General features: G+C 36.8%; 1 protein-coding gene across 8 annotated transcripts; it reads right to left on the bottom strand.

Moving 5' to 3' along the window:
- Positions 1–480: 480 nt before the first annotated feature.
- LOC111331578 (adenosine receptor A3) lies at positions 481–18,578 on the bottom strand. 8 transcript variants are annotated; one of them, XM_022936714.2, is made up of 3 exons: positions 9,522–9,828; positions 7,172–7,886; positions 481–2,988 (listed from the first exon to the last, which is right to left on the bottom strand). In XM_022936714.2, the coding sequence occupies exon 3, from the start codon at positions 2,949–2,951 to the stop codon at positions 1,926–1,928; it is 1,026 nt and encodes a 341-aa protein (XP_022792449.2). In that variant the 5' UTR covers positions 2,952–2,988; positions 7,172–7,886; positions 9,522–9,828; the 3' UTR covers positions 481–1,925. The 8 variants fall into 8 exon arrangements, with proteins under 8 accessions (XP_022792449.2, XP_088616821.1, XP_022792451.2 ...); XM_088760695.1 differs by lacking the exons at positions 7,172–7,886; positions 9,522–9,828 and adding an exon at positions 18,289–18,578; XM_022936716.2 differs by lacking the exons at positions 7,172–7,886; positions 9,522–9,828 and adding an exon at positions 15,635–15,750.
- Between the last annotated feature and the right edge of the window lie 1,080 nt (positions 18,579–19,658).

The raw sequence follows: 19,658 nt of genomic DNA, 5'->3' as shown, positions 1-19,658 counted from the left end.
ATTCAGACACTCAGATCCCCACTTATCTCACTTTTCTTCAGATCTTGCGTTCACACTGTTCTTAGGTTTATATTTGCTCAATATCCCCAGTGATCCCATGTCGGTCCCATTGATGCTATGTTCTATCCATCAACCAATCCATGGGCCTGATTTGGAATATCTATCTACAATATCTACCTCATTAGTCCCTTTACATGCGACAATCCAACCCCCTCTCCCTAGGAAATATTTCATTATTTGCTTCTGTGAGGAACAAATAGCCCATTTCCGAATCACCCTTGGCCTCTTTTTCAAAACGAGGCCTTGTGCTAAACCATTCTTGTGAAAATGAGTTTAATTTGCATGTGAATGAAAACTTCTAAATCATATGAAAGGATGAGCACCAGGACTCGTTTTGAAAACGAGGCCAAGGGTAATTCGGAAATGGGCTATTGTAACCGTCTTGTAAATTTAGATGGGGTTCACTGAAAGACTCCGCAATGTTTCATTACCCAATTTTTTATTTATTAGTTTCAACTTGTGTCTTTTGCTTCAAAATAAACCAGTGAAGGAAACTATAGTAATGTAAAAAATTAGCCCTTCCTGGTGGGCGGACAGAACTTGAAAAGTGCAAATATTTCCATTTTAAACGGAACAATATTTGAATTATCTTAATTCATCCGGTTGCATCGAGAAGGTTGGCCGGAAAAACATTTCCTAAGATTCAATGAAATCTTGTGAAGAATATCCTGGTTTGATGACTTTAAGAGGCAGCCGCCGGATAGTATCATGAAAGAAGACGACATTCGGTGCCAATCAACTGGTCTAAGCTTTTGACTGAAAACGATCAAAACACTAGAAAACGTGCGCATACGCTTTTGAGACAAACAACATCTTCCTAACTAAGAAACAAAGTCATCTATTGCGCAAAAATCTTGAAATGTGTATTAGTGTTTACAGCGGGAAATACTCCTCAATCATTGGTCATTGGCTGTCAGCAGGACACAAGCCGGTGAATTAATTCCAATTCATATCATTGTGCAATATTGATTCAGTAGATTAACACTTAACTGATTGGGCTTATGTTCAGGAAACCTCTTGATTTGTCAATATTCTCCATTAGAATTTATCCTTCTGTTGAAATAGCAGACTTTATACCTCCCTTCAACTTTGGATTATTGATTTAAGTTAAGTGAAAGCTCGCTTTTAAGATGAGATGGCCCCTCCTACATCTCTGACACATCCTCAGGATGTGTACGCATGTGAAGACCTCGGAAGCAGAGAGTCACGAACTGTCGTCATAAGAAGCTCGGCGTAAAAAATGTTAAAATTAAAAAATTGTTAAGTTTCCAGCTCTGAATTACTACAAGTTGAATTTAAATTTATACTGTCAAACCATTTTGCGATGATGCTCGAAATGAGTCCAATTTCTGTTTAAGCTATTAATTTCATAAATGAATAAAGGCTGATAGTTTCTAAAGAAACTGTTTGGGGCTGCGTGGGTGGGTGTAACGAAATAATTTGGATATATCAACAAAGTTGAAATGGTAAATTGGCCACCGTAACGATTACAAAAGCTGACGTTTCGAGCGTTAGCCCTTCGTCGGAGCGTTAGTCCTTCGCTCCGACTAAGGGCTAACGCTCGAAACGTCAGCTTTTGTAATCGTTACGGTGGCCAGTTACCATTTCAACTTTGTTGATATATCCAGATTATTAATTTCATATCTTTGCTGCCTATAAAACCAGGTTATTCGGTATGAACAGAAGTCTGTGATGGAATATTTACATATTTTAAAGAAACTTTAAGCGTATGTTTTTTACCGAAGAATCCTTCTTTGTACGTGTTGTTCAAACAACTCCATTTTTTGGGGAAGCCTGTGGCTGGCAGTTTTTCCCTTTTAAGAAGTCGTTCTCCTTCAAGTCAAAATTCGCCGCCGTTTCTCAAATTAAACAGATGTTGAACCCTTTGATTGAGTTAAACGGGTAGCTTCTGAATCGTTAAAACGCCTCTTTTTCTTCGAAAGACCAGAAGCCTTACGAAAATCAGGCTTTCCAAGAATGTACAAGCACGGGTTAATCAAGGATGAAACGAACCTTAACCAAAGCATCAGAATCTGGGCAAAAACGCTGAAAGTCACCCGAAAGAAATCGCTGCTCAATACACGCTCAAGGCGGAGGAGATAAAACGGCCCCCAACAGACAATGAATACGAGCAGCATTATCATAAAGACCGAGGCCACTTTCCATTCTTGCCTTGTGCTTCTCTTAGTCTCCTGCCATCCTGGAGTGTTGTGCCTCTGGATATTTCTACTCTGTCTGTGAACTTCATATAGGATGCGGCCATAGGTGTAAGCCATAACCATCACTGGAAGACCAACGAAGGCGAAGAAGCAAATACTGTCAACGATAATGATCTTTATCTTGTTTTCTGGAGAGAATTCTTCGTTGACGCCCTCGTTCATATCATACCACTCGAGTTGGACGAGCATTACGAACAAAGAAATGGCCCAAATGGCTGCGATGACATGGAGAACTCGTCTCTTGGTCACCCATGTCATATAACGCAAGGCATAAACAATGCAGATGTATCGATCCGTTGTCATGGCTAGAATGTGGAGGACCGTGGAAGTTGAGGTAAACCTCATGAACAACATGGCTGCTGTGCAAATTTCAGTCTCCTGGATAATGTTGCAGCAGAGGAATAGAGGGATGGAAATCATTCCCGTACATAGGTCGGACAAAGCCAAACTGGTCAGGATGTAGTTAGTTACCGTTCGCAAACTTCTCTTCAAACATACCAGAGAGATTACCCAGCAGTTCACTGCAATGATTGGAATGGCAATGGCGATGGGGACGACGTCACTTTGGGCGTTGAAACCAGACATGTTCTCTTCAAACTCGTGTCCGGTAACAGGATCACTGGTGGAACAGTTAGAACAGTTTCGCGTCGCTAAACTCCCTTGTGTTTCCATTGACAAATATCTTCACTTTTCAGTCTTCAACGGCGTGCTGATGAATTTGAGAAATAAGCGGTTGTTAAGAAGTGCAAGAGGGCTAAAATTTAAAATGGTAATAATATCGTAATTCAGGAAAGACAAATTAATGATCCAGATCTAATCAGGATTACTTGCTTTGGCTCCCTAAATGTTGTTCTGTGGGAGTCAACATTTGAACATTTGTTCGTTATTTATTCACCGACCGTTTGTCACAAGAGAAAAAGCTTTGCTTTGTTTTGCGAATGAGGTGGAAGCAAATATTGACCAATGGTACTCTGGGCTTTTCAGAGATGACATTTAATAACCGTAAAAGGTAAAAGAGCTTGGCGGTTTTCGTCAGAGACCGTAATCAAAGTACTGAGTATTTTTGAACTTCCCCTCCGAGTCGAGTTCTATAAATTCTGTCGTAATTATGACATTTCATGAAGATTTCAAACCTTTCTTTGTTACCTACTTTCTGTGGACTAGGAAAATTTAGAAAGATATTAGCGAATGTAAACTTTGTTTTGGTAGCTTTTGGCGAATGCTAAGTACAAGAACATCAGTTTCCGACAAACAAGTGCACAAGTTGCAGCCTAGAATTTTCTTTTTGGCTAACACCTGCGTTGTGTCCATATCAGGCGTTTAAATGTACTGCCAATTCAATTACAAACTAATAGTTGGGTTTGTCTAGTTAGAGGTGCATTTTTGTGGTTTCAATTTTTTCAGTAACTTAATTAGGACTTATAATGCGACAAATATTAATTACGTCAGCTGTCCCGTTTCAGAGCTTTCTCTGTCATTGTGTGCGGTAAAAATAGAGGAAGAAAACTTACAATTTAAAGAAACAAAATGTCCTTGATCAGTGCTGGCACTTGCATGCTTCAGGAACTAATCCACCATTTACAACGAAACCGAAAAAAAAAAAAAAACACAAAAATACCTACTCCTCGAATCATTTACCTTTAAAAAGATCTGAATCTCCATTTATGGAAAGTTTTACTTTTGTAAACATGCATTAAGCTCTGTCTATACTCCATAAATATTTAATTATTCCAACCATAACTGCGATGAATAGTAGAAAGACTAATCGGTTCTCTTTGTCCAACCTTGTGATTTGAAGCTTGTGATTTTTAAATGACAAATCTGAAATCTAGTTCTGTAATTAAAATCTGACACTGATAAAAAGTACGATAACACGGTATGATATGTCGTCAAATTTAACATACGATATCGATACACCGCACTGTATTTACTTTTCCTTACAAACCTCGAACTTTTGTCAAGGGTTCTTGCAAAAACATTTGAGCTAGGGGAACATTTTTGCGCGAGAAATTGAATTAAAGATCGAAATGCTTTGCATAACTAAGTGACAGGTTGTCACTTTTTGTCGTAAATTTTAAATAACATTTCATTTGCCTTTACAAATACACTTTTAGAAATTGATATGCCAGCATTGCCTTCTGTTTGCAGTTGCAAGTCACGCTCATTTAGGGTGAATTTATTCAGCGGAAACAACTGTTTATCTTGTGAGATCTTATTCATTGAATATGTAAATGTTAGAAATTGTGCGTGTAACGTCAGTAAGACACTGGCTAACCAGGAAGGGATGTTAATTTCGTGTAGAAGGAAAGCGGAATATGCCAATATAAAAAATTAGCAAAAGGTAAAAAAATAGCCATAGGAATACATTAAGAGATGGCCTGTGTAAGGGAAGGACTGGCCAGGGGTAATGAAAGAAACTGTCTTTCTTGACCGCAAAACAAATTGAAGAAGGGACGAAATGGGAGCTTCGCAGTACAAGGGACATTTCCGGAATAATAAAGAATCAAATAATTAAATTCTCAAACCGAAAAAAAATTTGGAAAAAAAAAGAGAAGATGAACTGGGAGTGTTTGATCGCGTACCTTTGTGATCCAAAGACAATTAGTCTGCTAGCAGTTGAGGAGATTTTCTTTTCCTTTATATCACATATGATTTCGAACACCTCAACACCCGAGGTAAAACAGTAGAGATAAACTTCCTTTTAGATTCAGCTTGGAGCGCGCGCCACCTCCAAAGATAACTTTTCCATCGACGAATAACATACTACTTTGCCTAGATCTTTCACTTGATCCACTTTCGGAATCAGTTCATTCTGTTTTATCTCGGTTTCAAATACAAACACAAACCATCATTATTAATGAGCCTGTTTGAGCCATCTGTCACCAGGGTTGAAAGACCATGACTGGGCTCGAGGAATGATTAAGTTGGTCGACTATGATATATGTATTTTGTTTTTGCGAATATAAACCTCCTGCCCCCATTATGTTTTTTTTTACATTGACTTTTCTGTCTCTGTGATTTTACAGAGAAGATTTTTAGATTGCAATTGTTCTCCTTCTGTTTTCCAAATCTGAGAAAACACTAGGTGATGATAGATAAATGCTATAGAGTGTAACCGATAACGAAGAAGATATGGTTAAGGCAAACTGGAAAAAAAAATGGGCATATTCTCGCCCACTTGAAGTGTGTCAGGAGTGGGGAAACTTTCCGAGACAAAATCGTGCCTCCGATTGGCCAAGGGAACCGTAAACATGACAATTATTATCTTTTCTTTTTTCAGGAGCTCTGTGGTAATCGCTTTGGAATAATTTGCAATTTGGTCAACTTCAACCTGGGTTTACACATTATAATTAATCAATAAAAGCAACATTCGCATTCGCAAAGACCCCCTTTGAAGATGGCGACCAAAATCTGAAATTCAATTTTAAAATAATTAATTATTTTATTACGGAGGAGCATGGCTCAATCATGAAAATTTCGAAATGGTGGTATCTGAGTGGAGCTCATCTGTATACATTTGTACCCGGCCATTGATACAAACTAAACGCTTCTGTCTGAAGCGTTTTTCATTCATTTATCTTTTAAAGTTGAAAATTTGTCTCCTTGTCTTATACAGCATGTGGTTTGGCAGCAAAGAATGGAAAGATAACCAAATGAAGGTGCGAAGTTTTGTGCGGGAAATAGACTTTTTAGCTTTAATTTATAATTCCATTTTAATTAGGGCCTTCCTCCCGAAACTTCCAAGAGCTGTATTCTGTTTGAATGAAAAAATATCACTGATAAAAAAAAATACACCAATTGAAAACGTTCGTTGGGTGGTCTTCCTTTTGTCAACGGTCGTCTTGTCAAACTGTATTTTGTTTACACCTCCCATGCAATATCACTATAGGCAAGATAATTAAATGGTTCGTTTTCCATTTAAGTATTCGACAAAATCACTCAGCGGATTTCGTACTTCAAACCTTTGTCAACTGTAACTTAGAAGAAAACGTATCTTTGAGCAAAACAAGTTTGCAGCATAAGTGGATAGAAGCATTTGAACTAAAAAGGAAACACTTCTTTCCCTCTAATAATAAAACTTAAAAAAAGTTATCCTTTTTCTTAAGTCGTTCTTTGTTGCTAATATATGCGCAGATCTGCGCAATAATTAAATAAATTATGAAACGGAAAAAGTGATTACAGAATTCTAGTTTTAGTAGAATTAGAAATATGTAGCGCCTTTCCTTCCACCAAAATTTGAGACTTTAGGAAATGTAAACGAAGCGAGATGTTATAATTTTCGTTTGAGACTCACAGACTGCGACTTGTGATTTGTCAACTGCGTCAGGGAAGCATAGGGTCCAGGAGAAAAAAAATGTTCGTATATATATTACGTATTATAAGTTCTTACTGAAAAAATACCAGGTCTAATTTTTTTAAATGTAACTGCGAGATACAACGAAATAACCCGAGTATAATTACAAGAAACAATTAAAAAAGACTATCACGTTTTTTTATGACTGGATTTCGAAGTGATAAGAACTCTTGGAACGAACCTAATGGTAATACAAATAGATAAATATGATAATGTAAAAACTGCTTAAAGAATATCGCGTTTTCAAGGATGGAATCCCAAAAACGATGCTTTGCGACACTTTCTGTTTCACGCGTGCTTGCCTCTCGATCGGCAAGATGATAAAAATAGTAGGCTTAAGTGCGTGTGAAAAACGACGAACGTCATGGAAAGGGCGTTCTGCGCTCCGTATTTTTAAAGCTTGGCCTGAGTTACGGTCGATCACACAGCGAACGAGAGCCTGGCTCAAAAAACCTCGTTTCAATCACAGTTTCTTTTTCTCAAAATATCTTTTATATCGTATCAAGAATAACCCCCAGGCTTGCCTTAGTTGTCTTACCTTGAAACCTGTTTACAGACCTGCTAACTCATGCCTTAGATACTCCCGCGATAAATAAGTGTGGATGAAACTGGATGTTAATCCGTTCAAATCAACTGTCATGGTATTACATCTCCTTCGCGTTATACTTTTCAAGCAACACGGCATACATACACGAGAACAAACAAACCAAAATTAAATTTCGGCAGGAAATACGTTTGCTAATATTTTCTCCAAACACGGGAAGTATTCCCCTGGAGACACGATAACAACTTCTTTTTTCACAAATTACATGTCCGGACTTGAGGATTACTTTAAACATTGGAGATATATCATAGAGATAAGCTCCTACTTGTGTCATCCGTAAAAGCTTCACAAAACTTCTTTAAAAGTCGTAAAAAATGGGCGCAGTTTTGGATCTTGCGTGGTTTGTTTGATGACTCAGTTGAGGCCATTGCGGAGATTACCGCTGAGTTCATTGTCGTGGAAATCTTTAAAGAAACGATTTGTTAATATTTGTATAGGTTGTAGTTAAAAAATCGTATTGTATAGCGACAGAGAAATTTTCAACATCTGTTTGTAATTCAAATACAAGACAAAAAACCTAATACTGTATAGTTTTCTTTTGAAGAGAAGATTGCATCCACTGATGAAAACCAATTTCCGTCACATTCTCACCATGCTCCATCAGTTACATCTGATTGCCTTGAGACTAACCCAGAGTTGTTTTTCGAGTCTGTAAAGGTGGATTAAATCGGAACAAAGCATCTATTATGTTATTTCCTCACTTTTTAACAACCTTGAGTGACTAAAACAGAATTTTTTTTCTCAGACAATACCAAGCAGACAACTGGTGATAATAAAGAAAGATATCAATTAGAGGATTGTTTCTTGATCCAATACCAAATTCTTCCAACTAAAATAGACGGAGACAGTAGGGAGAATTTAGAATGAAATCTTGGAGAAAAAGGTAAAGAATCCCATTGGTGTTAATCTGTAGTTTGATTTTGAACTTTGGAAAATATCAACTTAGGAATTTAAACTGAACGACTATAGGTCATCCCCATACACGCTATGCATAATGAAAATTTGCTTGGGAAGCCTGGTAACAGGTTCGCATGAAAGCGAGGTCGGTCGGGCCACTCTGTGTTTGCAAAGCTGAATCTCTTAGAATTTGTGTCATATTTCAACACTTTTGGTTTAATTTGTGTATTTGTCTACCATCGTCAAGACGTATCTTTTTGGAAAATTAAAAAAAGAAACATCCATGATACACTCTCCGACGGGCAAAATTTTAAAATTTTACTTATGACCGGCATAAGCGCAAGTGATCAAGACTTTCTTTTGAATAAAAATAACTCGTAAGTTTCTATTCTACCGCAAACGTTTGCGATTCAGGGAGTCAATTTAGCAAGCAAAAGCACACGTGTAACCAAGCCTTCTCACTTAGTACCCAGACCCGTCTCGGACTCGAGAGTCCTCGGTCAATTCTAGTTTCTTTCCCTTCCTTTTCTTTCGTGTTTTCTTTTTTCTCTCATTCTTACTTTTTTCTTTTTGTTTTGATTTTTCTTGTTTTTCCTTTTTTCTTTTTTTGTCTTTTTAACCTTTTTAATTCCTGCATCAAGCAGCTAGCAGCTGCAGCTTCTTGGAGCAAGTCAACTAAAACAGATTGGCACCAGTACGATTGAACGTTTAAAGACCAAAACCTCTGTTATCACCAAACCCAATCAGGACAAGGCATAGAAGGAAAAAATCCAATCCTCAGGTCTGAAAAAATGCTTGAGGCGCGGTGGACTTATAATCTTAAAAGATGAAAGTGAATTACATCGGAATTACTTTAGAACTGCATCTGATTGATTAAAAAAGGAAAGAGGAGAAATTTCTTATTCACTTTTGTTTTTTTTGCGTAGAATCAAATATACAAAGAAAGTGAAATGCCTCGAAGAACTGAGATCTTCCTTAGATGAAAGTAACTGGGATAAATCGGTCTGAAATAACAAATCAATCGGGTAAAAAAAGAGGAAAGAGGCGAAATTTCTTATTCGAGTAATCAGTAATAAAGCAATCATGATGCTTTGACCCAGTTATGCATGAAGGTGAGATATCTCTTCAATTACACGTAATAAGATCCTTTTTAGAAAACAATTACGGGAATATCGGTTATTTTTACCCCCACTAAAATGGCATGTCAATTATAGAAAAAAAAAAAAAATTGCAAAAGTTCGTTTTTCGACTCAAACTTATCTTTTAGGTTCATCTGTTGAAAGCAGTTAGCGTCAACAAAGAGAAATTCAAACGAAGCACTTATAAATGAAAGGGAACGTTAACAGAATGATTTTAACTTCGCCATGATTAATATCTGAAATCTCACCCAAAAGTTGAACCTCTCAATGACCTGCTGAGTTTACCAAAGACAGTGAAGCTTGATGAAAATTCGTGACTGCGAACAGTATGCTTCCCAGCTAAAGTGCTGTCAAAGATCTGATAACAAACGCGAAGATTTCGTGTAATGCCCTTTGCATCTTAATTAGCCAAAGTGGAGTTGTAAATGGCTGATTTGAAACCGTAGCCATAACATTACTGGCGTATACTATCTCAAAAGCGACCTTATTTTGTCGCTCAAACAGTGAGATGATTTTCTAAGCTAGCTTTGACCCTAGGCTGTCTTATGGTCTTATGAAACTAGGCTGAAAAAAAAAACCATTTTATTCAAAAAGGGTGAATACTAACTAATTTACAAAGGGGTGTTTGAGCAGCTTTAGAGACAGTCTGGTCGTGAGTTGATGCCTTTAAAATTGTCACGAAAACTACACAAAAGCATATATCGATGGGAAATTTTTCTCATTAAAAACAAAACTGGTGTGTTTCTTGGTAAGTGGAAACAGTTTCATTAAAGAAAGGAAAAATGTGCTAAGATCTAAGAGATTACTTCCGTGTTTGTGCCTTAGGGAAGTAAATGCATACATTTTGGTTGTCGAGAAACAATATAAACTAATTACGTCAAGGATGTTTTTTTTTTTCCTTCATCAGGATATTTGGAAGTCTCCGGGTTGGAAAATTCTCTATGAAGATGGATGGTTTATTGAGAACTTCCTTTAGGGAATTTCGATAGACAAAGGGACCGACAAATTCGAGTTATTAGAGAATTCGCATGACTAAATATCATAGTCATACATGAGTTCATGTTTGTTTATCTTTTAACTTGCCCAATGAAAGATTTTCTATTATCTTTTTAAATTTCGTCTGACATTAAAAAGAATTGAAGGCTCTTAGAAAATCTTCTCTTCGAGAGCAGTGTATAAATGCCAGAGTTAGAGCCTATAAAACTTCGTAATTGCATAGCGTTTTAATCGGAACGTTATTTGACAGATGACGGTAGATTTTCCCTATCTTCCTTTACCAGTTGCCACCCATAAAGCTTGCCTCAACTTCAAGAAGTTAACAGTCTTTAGGAGGTGACTGTTGCGACAAAATGATCACACTCCATATGTACGCCACGTTCACGACTGATTGAATCAGCGACGCTTTGTACATCGGTTTTTTAGAGGAAAACCGCTAGCTTACCATCAGAAATTTGCATTTTCTCCTTAGTTTCGACTGGTATCTACGCTGAGCACGTTGGCGCTGGCTGTTGGCTAGTAGCGTTATACCACTTAGTAGTTTTCTCATTGACGTTCGTTATTCAGTTTCTTGGATACATAAATATCATGAGAAAAAATGTTATATGATATGAAAGAAGAAAAGAAGAATATTTGTTAATAATTGTCTATTTACCGTTTTCTCCAAATCTGATCGGTTGGTGGCGTTCGCTTGAATGGAGAGAACAAATTATGACCATTGACCTTTCGGTTTTGCCCATGAATTGTTCTCCAGGTGTCTTGAAAATCATAGTTTTTTGTCGCTCAATTCTAACAGGAAATGTAAATGTCACCTAATACCATTTACTTTTTTTTTCAATTTATTTTGACTCTATCGTGCTCACGGTAAAGATATTGCTTACCTCATTATATATATATTTTGCTTCATGATATTTCTTTTCTGAAAGGAGCCACTCTTGTGTACGATTATATCACCGATTCTGATGGCAGGTGTTTCAATTAAGGCTTCTAGTAGCCTTAATTGAATTTTCAGTCTGAAAAATCTCTGAAATCAAGTAAAAATTGTATTGGAAACGCTATATAATCTTTCTAGAAATTACAAAATGTATTTTTTTGTAATAGCAATTGTATATTTCTCGACCCTTTTTTCGCATTTTTTTTTGGGGGGGGGTGGGGGGAGGATTGCATCGACCGCATCATTCAACGAAGTTTCGTTATCTTATGAACTAACATGTCATTAAAACGAGGTCTTCTGTTAATATATTGTATTTCAGGTAAAAGAAAATACTCCTAATATAATATTCTTGTTTTCTTTCTAAATTTTTACCAGACATTCGAATACGATGGAATTAATCCTTGCTCCCTGTTAGAATCTGAACTTTTTACGAGCGTTACGCGCAAATAAGGAAAAAAAAAAGGTTGGAAGAATTTATAGCGGTATGCTCGCCTCATCGTTGAATTAGTCTTAATGTACAAATTTCAAAGTGACAGGAGTATTAGATTTTTCAGGTCTACTTGAGTGGCAAATCATTACAACCCTGGTTAACCTAAGGTTGGCATGGTCTAGACTATTGAATATAATTCATGCCGAAGTTTGTTTCAACTATGAGATCGAATGGATAACGATCTCCAAAAAACACTCACCCACCTTTAGCTAAATTTGTTATCTGTAGGCTGGTGTTCAGAAGTGGCTTTATCTGAGCCGTAAGTAATGCAAAAACAGAAGAAGTACCTTCAAGTTGGATATTTATATATTTTTTTCTGAGAGGAAGAAACAGTTTCTTTTGCTCCTTTAATGCACTTTTTTTGCCAGTTTTTATGAGAATTTGAGCATTCATCGAGACCTTTCTGCTCCAGTTTTCATGATATTTTTCTTTTTTCTCCTTACCGCCTCTAGGAAATGCTTTGTTATGATTGAACAATTTTAGCTTTTGGCTAGCTGTGATGTAGCCGATGAAAGAACTTTCGTGAGCAAAATTTTTCGAAAATCAATTCGTCACTGTTCGTTTCTAAGTCGCGTACTCAAATGATCATAATAACTATGAAAACAAATAAAAAAATTGCTTTTTTGCTGCAGGAAGCGGTTTCTCATGAGAACTTGTCATATGCTGAAAATGAATTATTTTTAAATGACTATAGTTAAAATTTCAAGCAACCTCCGATTGCAAAAAAATCGTGAGAACTTAATGGTTTAAAATGAAAATATTACTATTAAATTGCAGCTGTGAGGGAGCCAAGAATTTATTTTTATAAACTAAACAAAAACTTTAACTCGAATTAAATCAGATCAAGGCTCAATCTGACATATTAAAGTAAAAACAAACTCATTTTAAACAACTGTGCACACAAAACAAAATTCTAGCATCGGGCATATAAGATAGTTAGCCTAGTGAAAACCATATATATGTTTTCGTGTCCCGAAATTTTTTTCATCTTCTCACGTATTTACGCAAAATCTACGGTTCCGTTCCACGAAAAACACGGAAAGCTTTCACCGATCTTTCCTTGCTTTTAATAAAATCCACAAAACATTTACCGCTTGCCTATTAGAATGCCTGAAATAACATCGTATTCAAAGAGACTCTTGCATGGACATGAAAATGTTCGAAATTGAAATCGCACGAGTAAAGCTGTACCCAAAAGGTCTTTAATGCGAAAATTGGATCTAAAAATACTGATTGCGTTAAGTTATAAGATCGATTAGAGTAAAAAGCGTACATTCGTTTTTAATTGACTCGAAACTAAAGCAATAAACCGATTTCTTTTTAGCTTAAGTTTTCAAAACCGCAGCTATTTATATCATTCTTTTTTTCCTCCGAGGTAAAATGAATTTTAATTGTCTTCCCCACCCATCTCGATCTTTTTAACTTTACGACGAGTGAAGGGAAACTTTTTCATATGAATAGTAAGTATCCAGCGAAAAAAATAGACAATTCACCAAATTTTATGCAGTAAGACCTCATGTTTTCCTGAAAGTATTTTCTTAAATGTCATTTAGTTGATTCATTCACTACAGTTTTGTGTTTTTCTGTTTTTTTCTTGACCCACGATCTGTTCGCGAATGCACGTCCTTCATTCACGCACGCTAGTTTCCGTGTAAGAGGTAAATTTATCGAGCTCTAGTAAAAGTGTAGTTTCCGTGAGGATGAGTGTAAAGAAACAAAATTCAAGTCTTTGGGTTAGAACATTTGTAATTTTACAACGTTTACTTTTTGACATATTTCTAGTTACTTATTTCAGAGGCAACTGTTTTATTATAATGCTAAATGATCTGTTAATAATCATTGCAGCTGCGTCATTGCGGATATGTTTTCATAATGAGACAGGGATAATTTTAACGGCTAACGACGCTGTTTTTTACTACAGTAATTAAAAACAACCGATGTATTCTTAAACGCTGACAAAGCGAGGTAATTCGAAAGAAGTAATTTCTATTTTCAATACAGACCATTACAAAATTTATACGGGAGGAATATGAAAAATTCTTGTGTTTTTGGTGCGCAAATTTCCATAAATATTTTTTCTTACGAGATTTTTCTTTGCATAATTTTTCATGATTTTTATTACAGTGTTTCCAACACCCCTTTATCATTAGATAATTTCCTCAGTGGTCTGTTTTGTGTCGCATCGACTCGCTGCTAACTGATTTGCATTCGAAACCAAAAAGCATATCGTAATTAACTCTCCGGAATTGAAGTTTGCAGCTTTCGGGCCGCGTTCAGGCCAGAAGTCACGAAAATTGATATGCAAAGTGTTCTGTTTACTTACTAGAGCCCATCCTATTTTCGTCGGTCATCTTGAGATATCGTTCATACTTTTTTTGAGGAATTCTCCCCAGCCAAACCATCAAGTTAACTGAGATTATTTCATTTTAGTTTAGGCAGTTGTGGATTAAATCGATTAAAAATCGTAAAACTGTAAAGTTTGAAACATTACAGGAGCACTGTAATGAAGGAGGAATGTTATTAATTTCTTCTTTTCCCCGAATCGTGCAGTTTAAGGAGGCAAAGGAACAGCAGCTGAGCAATTTGCATAATATGTACGCTAGACGGACCTATAACTTAGAAAAATCATCTTGAAAGGGCATATCGTGGGCTCTTTGCCACTTTTTAACCATTTTGGTACAAGACTTGTCTCTGGCTAAATCAGTGGAACAAAACCAAGCATAATCAGTGTTGTCTTAGTAATAAGTGAAAGTAAAAGCAGTCGTTCCCGCCCGCCTTACATTTAGATGATTCCAGAAAAAGTTACCTGACCCTATGATGTTTGATAGAGCAAATTGGTGAAAATGTGAAGACGGGGGTTAATCAATGTCGTTATAAGGGCCTGATTACATGAGCCGGGCTGGCCCTGTTAGCCGGGCTGATTTCTCTTGTTTTGGTGTTCGCCAAAGCGTGAAAACAAAAGAAATCAGCCCGGCTAACCGGGCCAGCTCGGCTCATGTAATCAGGCCCTCAATAAAAAGAGTTACAGAAAATTCCTGACAATTCAGGTTTTATCCTGAAGGAAGCGCTCATTGAATGTTGAATCTATTCTCTGGGTGATTTAACGCCATCAACTTTTATTGATTTTTTTCCCCTTTCTGAACTGTATGAGCTAACTGGACTTTATCAGTGTTTCGGTATAAACATATTGTTAAGTGTTCCTCTGTGTTATCGATGTTTACATCACGCTCAGTGGGTTTCTGGCACTTCCTGATAAATGATGCTCAAGAAATCGACATCTTCATTCACACAGGCCGACTGTGTTTTAGCCAAGTTGGAAAACAGTAAAAACTCACCTCGTTTAAACCCTCCACATGACTTTTAGTCGATTATGAATCAGAAACTGATAAAGACAGACAAATTACAGGGAGAAGTTTTAAAATCCTAACGTTCTGAGCGTTAATTATTTGTGGGCTTAAGATATTTTAGCATATTATTCTATAGGAAAATTCATCACCTGACGAGGAAATTCCGCGTTAAATTGCACGCGAAAACAGATATAGCACGAATCGCAAAGCGATTTGGCGATATGTTTTTTTGGATAAATTATTCGTCTTTTAGGTAACCGTATTTGCATAAGAATTTTACGCAGTTTCTATTCAGCAAAGCGAATCTTTTCCTCTTTGTCCTCGCCATGAACCATTAGGGAAGAAATATAATTTGCTTGGACAAGGACCTCCTCGGGGGGCCATTCAGTTAATTTTTCGAACATCGCATTAGATGTCCCTCGGGTACTAGTCTGATATTAGCTATGTCTAGTTTTCGTCTCACAAGGTTTTTATAATTTCGTAAAATGCAAGCCGAATAATCATGCATTATGGATTACTACACTTTTTCGAGCTCTCAATTTTTTTCGATAACTCAAAACCAGCTTCATGCGTACCTATTACTATTAAACTTACATGCAGTTAATCTGTATGCTGAATTTCTGAGTGCAGTTTTCTTTACTCGTTCGAGATGTCAACGTCAGTCTGTAGAGAATCTGCCTAGAGAGGAAGATCGATAATTAATGTTGCGCTGGAAGCTGTTTGTCACAGTAGCGTCGTCTCAAAAGAAACAGCTTGCTCTATGACAGCAGTCATTCATGTGAAGTTTTTTGCCTTCAGTTCAAATATTGATTGCCTGGAAACGCATGTAACTTGAGCTGACTCAGAACCCCAGCTGAGTGTAACACAATTACTTGCACAAAGGCTCAGCTTGAATTCATTTTTTACAACAAAAATTTGAAAAAAAAAACAATACAAAAGAAAAAAAATACACAAGTTTATCTATCTTCAAGTTTTATGAAAAAAGTTAACTTGTTTCAGTTATATGCCATTCTAACTAAACTCAAGAATTTACAGGGATGTCAGTCCAATTATTGCAGCTAATCAGCGATCCATTCCAACTTTTTTTAGCAGACTTTCATGTTTAAATTTGCGCTTTATCAGTATGATTGTCGCCATCATTATTCTCAGCTGCATAAACGATTTTTCTGCGCCGAGTTCCGCTGAGATGGTGTTGAAAGAAGATGTGATTGATCCGGATCAGCTTTTGGTCCAGTCCATCGCTCCGACGTTGTATCGGTTGAAAGTCACATACACTTTAATTTCAAAATTTTTCCTGTTGTATACGAATGTATAGTGAACGTTTTGTTTTTCTCCCAGATTTTCCCGAATTTTTCTATCACCTATGACGATCTTATTGTTCGAGGAAACAACTTTGAATCAGCTTTTTCCCCCTATCACCGCACAAACTCTTAAACCGTTTCACTCGTGACGATAGAGGAATTTCTTTAGACAATATCAACACTTTTTCAAGCCAAAAGGTAAGAAAGGAAATGATAAGTAAATATATAGGTTTCCAAGTTTCAAAGCTAGTTTCAGTGTTTTCCTCGAAAATGCCATCTTAAGAGAAGTATAAATTTTCGTTTTTCACATAATTGAAGTTTAGAATGTTTGCAAGCTGTTCAACTTTATGCCGGCGGAAATGACTCAAAAGACTCCAAAAAGCCGCTCATCAATAGTAGAGGGACCCCTGCATTTGATCGAGACTATTAATGGACTTAATGATAGACCATGAATATTTTGAGAGCACTCTCTCAAATAGAAAAAGGTTGAAATTATCTCCTGATAAGCTTGCTAAGAATAAGTCAGGTCGGTAGCTTTGTAGCTGCTACATCGTACATGTCCCTGTTTAAAAACACGCCAGTCCAAATGCTTTGCCACTGAGTAATTTTTTTTCCCTAAATAAAGACCTATTTATCGATCAATATAGCTAAGAGGTAGGGACTTCAAGAGGAAAAAACTGAGCAAACCAGCTGAACTGAACATATTAGCTTCAATTCTCCTTTTAAAACGGAGGCTTTCTTAAAAGCAGGAAATCAACGACAATGATTAAAATTTATTGTGAACAATACCATCAGCTGGATGCATTCTGTATTGAATTTAAAAAGCTGTCACCTAACGAGACTTGAAGGCATATCCAGACTTCAAGTGTTTTGGAACTTACATTGTTAAAAAGGGAAAAGTGATGGTGTCCTCTTTCAGACACTGTAGATCATAAATGCTTTTATGAAACATTTTTGCTACTGAAAAGGGAAGAGAGAAATGTTTTTGGCAACCAGTGAGTTGTTTTGCACCAGACAGGCTAAATAAGATTCAGTGTTATATTGTCTGAATTGTACCCGAAAAGGGTTTTAATCAATAGCCAGGGTCCACTGGGGTGGGTTTTGTCGACTAGCTCTGTTGGCGGCAGTGTTTCACCTCATGACTATTCTTGTGGTAGAACAGAGCTATAGTGTTACTAAACTAAACCACTTAAATTATCTTTTTTGTACCATTTCGTCTGTTTGCTGTTAGTTATGCATTTATCACAAATGAATAATATAAATTTTTGCCCTAAGCGCTGATTTTCACGAGAAAAAAATCGCTAAGATTTAAAATCTTAATCAAAATTAATATTTTACCCATAAAACTCAAGGCGGTCTCATACAAGAGATCTCTTACCTCAAAGGAATTATCAAACCTAACTTTTGTCACCTGTCTTGTTCAATATTAATACGCCAGAAAATTTAAGTCTAGTTTAAAACCCGAGTTGTCTCGTACTCATCGATCAGCCAAAGACTGGTCAGTCTAAAATTATTAAAAATCAAATCTAAATCACATATCATCTAATCTGGTGTTGGTTGCGGTTGGCTGACCAAACTAGGGCGATCAGATCATTGAGCTAAGAAATCGACTCAGTTGAAATCTTGTCACACCCAAGTCTTCGCACTTAAGTCTGTGGCTAAACTTGCCCTCAAATTATTGCCTCATGTCATCTCACCTTATTTTTTCACACTTGAAAGAACTGCCTCCCTTGCAATTACTGTCGGTGTACTTATTTTCGTACACTTCGCCTCAAAATTTCAAGATACTGAGAAGCTTTTCAGAAAGTAAAACTGAAAATTTTTTTAGTAAATGCCGGCAATTTTTATTTCAATATAGCTAGATCCTTTACTGAGCTATCGAACACTTTGAAATATCAAGATTTATTCGCGACCAAATCATGTTGAATATTTTATGATTCTACTTACTTGCTTTCTTCTTTTAGTTGATTAATTTTGCGTCACTGAACCAAGGGGACTTTTGCGTTAGCAATGTAACATTGATTTACAGAAGCGCTTCCGAAGCGAATTCTGATCGTTTCAGCTCTGGCAGGACTAAAACGTGTCAAGAAGCTGAGAAAAACTTCATTCCTCTTAATTTAAAATCGAAACTCTAAATTCAAGTCAATCAAGGCTGTCACAGCTTTCCTTATGCAGGTTTTGAAAAGCATGTCTTGAATTATAATAATTTCTCAGCGGCGCAGTTGGGCTAATAAAAAGACCCTTAGAGATCATTCCCTTATGACTTTTCATTGCCTAGAAACAATTCAATAACCCTTAGATGTTGTCAGATACAAGCAGCTGTAATCCTAATGAAACCTCGACATGGTGTAGAAACGTCACTCGTTTAAGTCCGTCCTGGGCAACCGTCGCCATTTTGATGTGCAAACCACAACAGATTCGACAGAAACAATTCGCTTAGGAACAATTCAATAACTCTTACCTTACCTTATGTTGTCAGATACATGAAGCTGTAATCTAAATGAAACCTCGACATGGTGTGGAAATGCCAATCTTTTCAGTACGTCTCAGGCAAAGATCGTCATCTTGATGTCTTCATATAAGACTACCGTTCACAAAACACTGTAGTTATTTCAACACCTTAGAAATTCCAGCCTTCGGTTTGCTAGCGACCAGAATGAGATTGAAATTTTAAATCAGCACCAGCTTAGGTATTACGAATATTAGTTAATAGAGGTTTTTAACCGGTAATCTTTTTTTTTTTAATTCCTGTCAGTTAGATTTATCCGACCGAAAGTAATTCCTCAGCAGTAGGAGATTCAGATGTTGTTAACCATTGCACGTAAGGATCTACACTGCTGACAGAGTACCCTGTGTTGCTGACGGGTTATCTGGGCCCTTGATAAAAATGAAACTACAGGCAACGAAGCCGTAACTATGAACAAGCGTTCTACCACTTCACAGCTAGGTTTTCCTGCTTCGCAATTCCACGCTCCAAATCAAACAAAAAGACTCCAGCCTCGCAGGCAACTACTGAGTTTAATTTTTTTTTATTTTCTCCTGATGATTTTAGGGGAGCAATTTATCAACAAATTTCAAATGTCCTAAGCAGATCAACGCGTAAATATACATTTTATCCATAAACCTTCATACGATTGCTCCTAATCTTTCTGACGAAGGCTGACGATCGAAACGTGAGCTTTAGGAACTCGTCATGGCAGCCAATTTACATTATGGACTCGGTTTAGTAATAAAACCAAATTATCTTGCAATACCCCCCAACGGGGCAGCACAATAGTATCTCTAGAAACTTATCCCCCCCTTAAGCTTAACTTTTC

The sequence above is a fragment of the Stylophora pistillata genome, chromosome 5 (genome assembly GCF_964205215.1).
Source record: "Stylophora pistillata chromosome 5, jaStyPist1.2, whole genome shotgun sequence".
NCBI classification, from domain to species: Eukaryota; Metazoa; Cnidaria; class Anthozoa; order Scleractinia; family Pocilloporidae; genus Stylophora; species Stylophora pistillata.
This window is presented reverse-complemented; position numbering and strand designations above follow the sequence as displayed.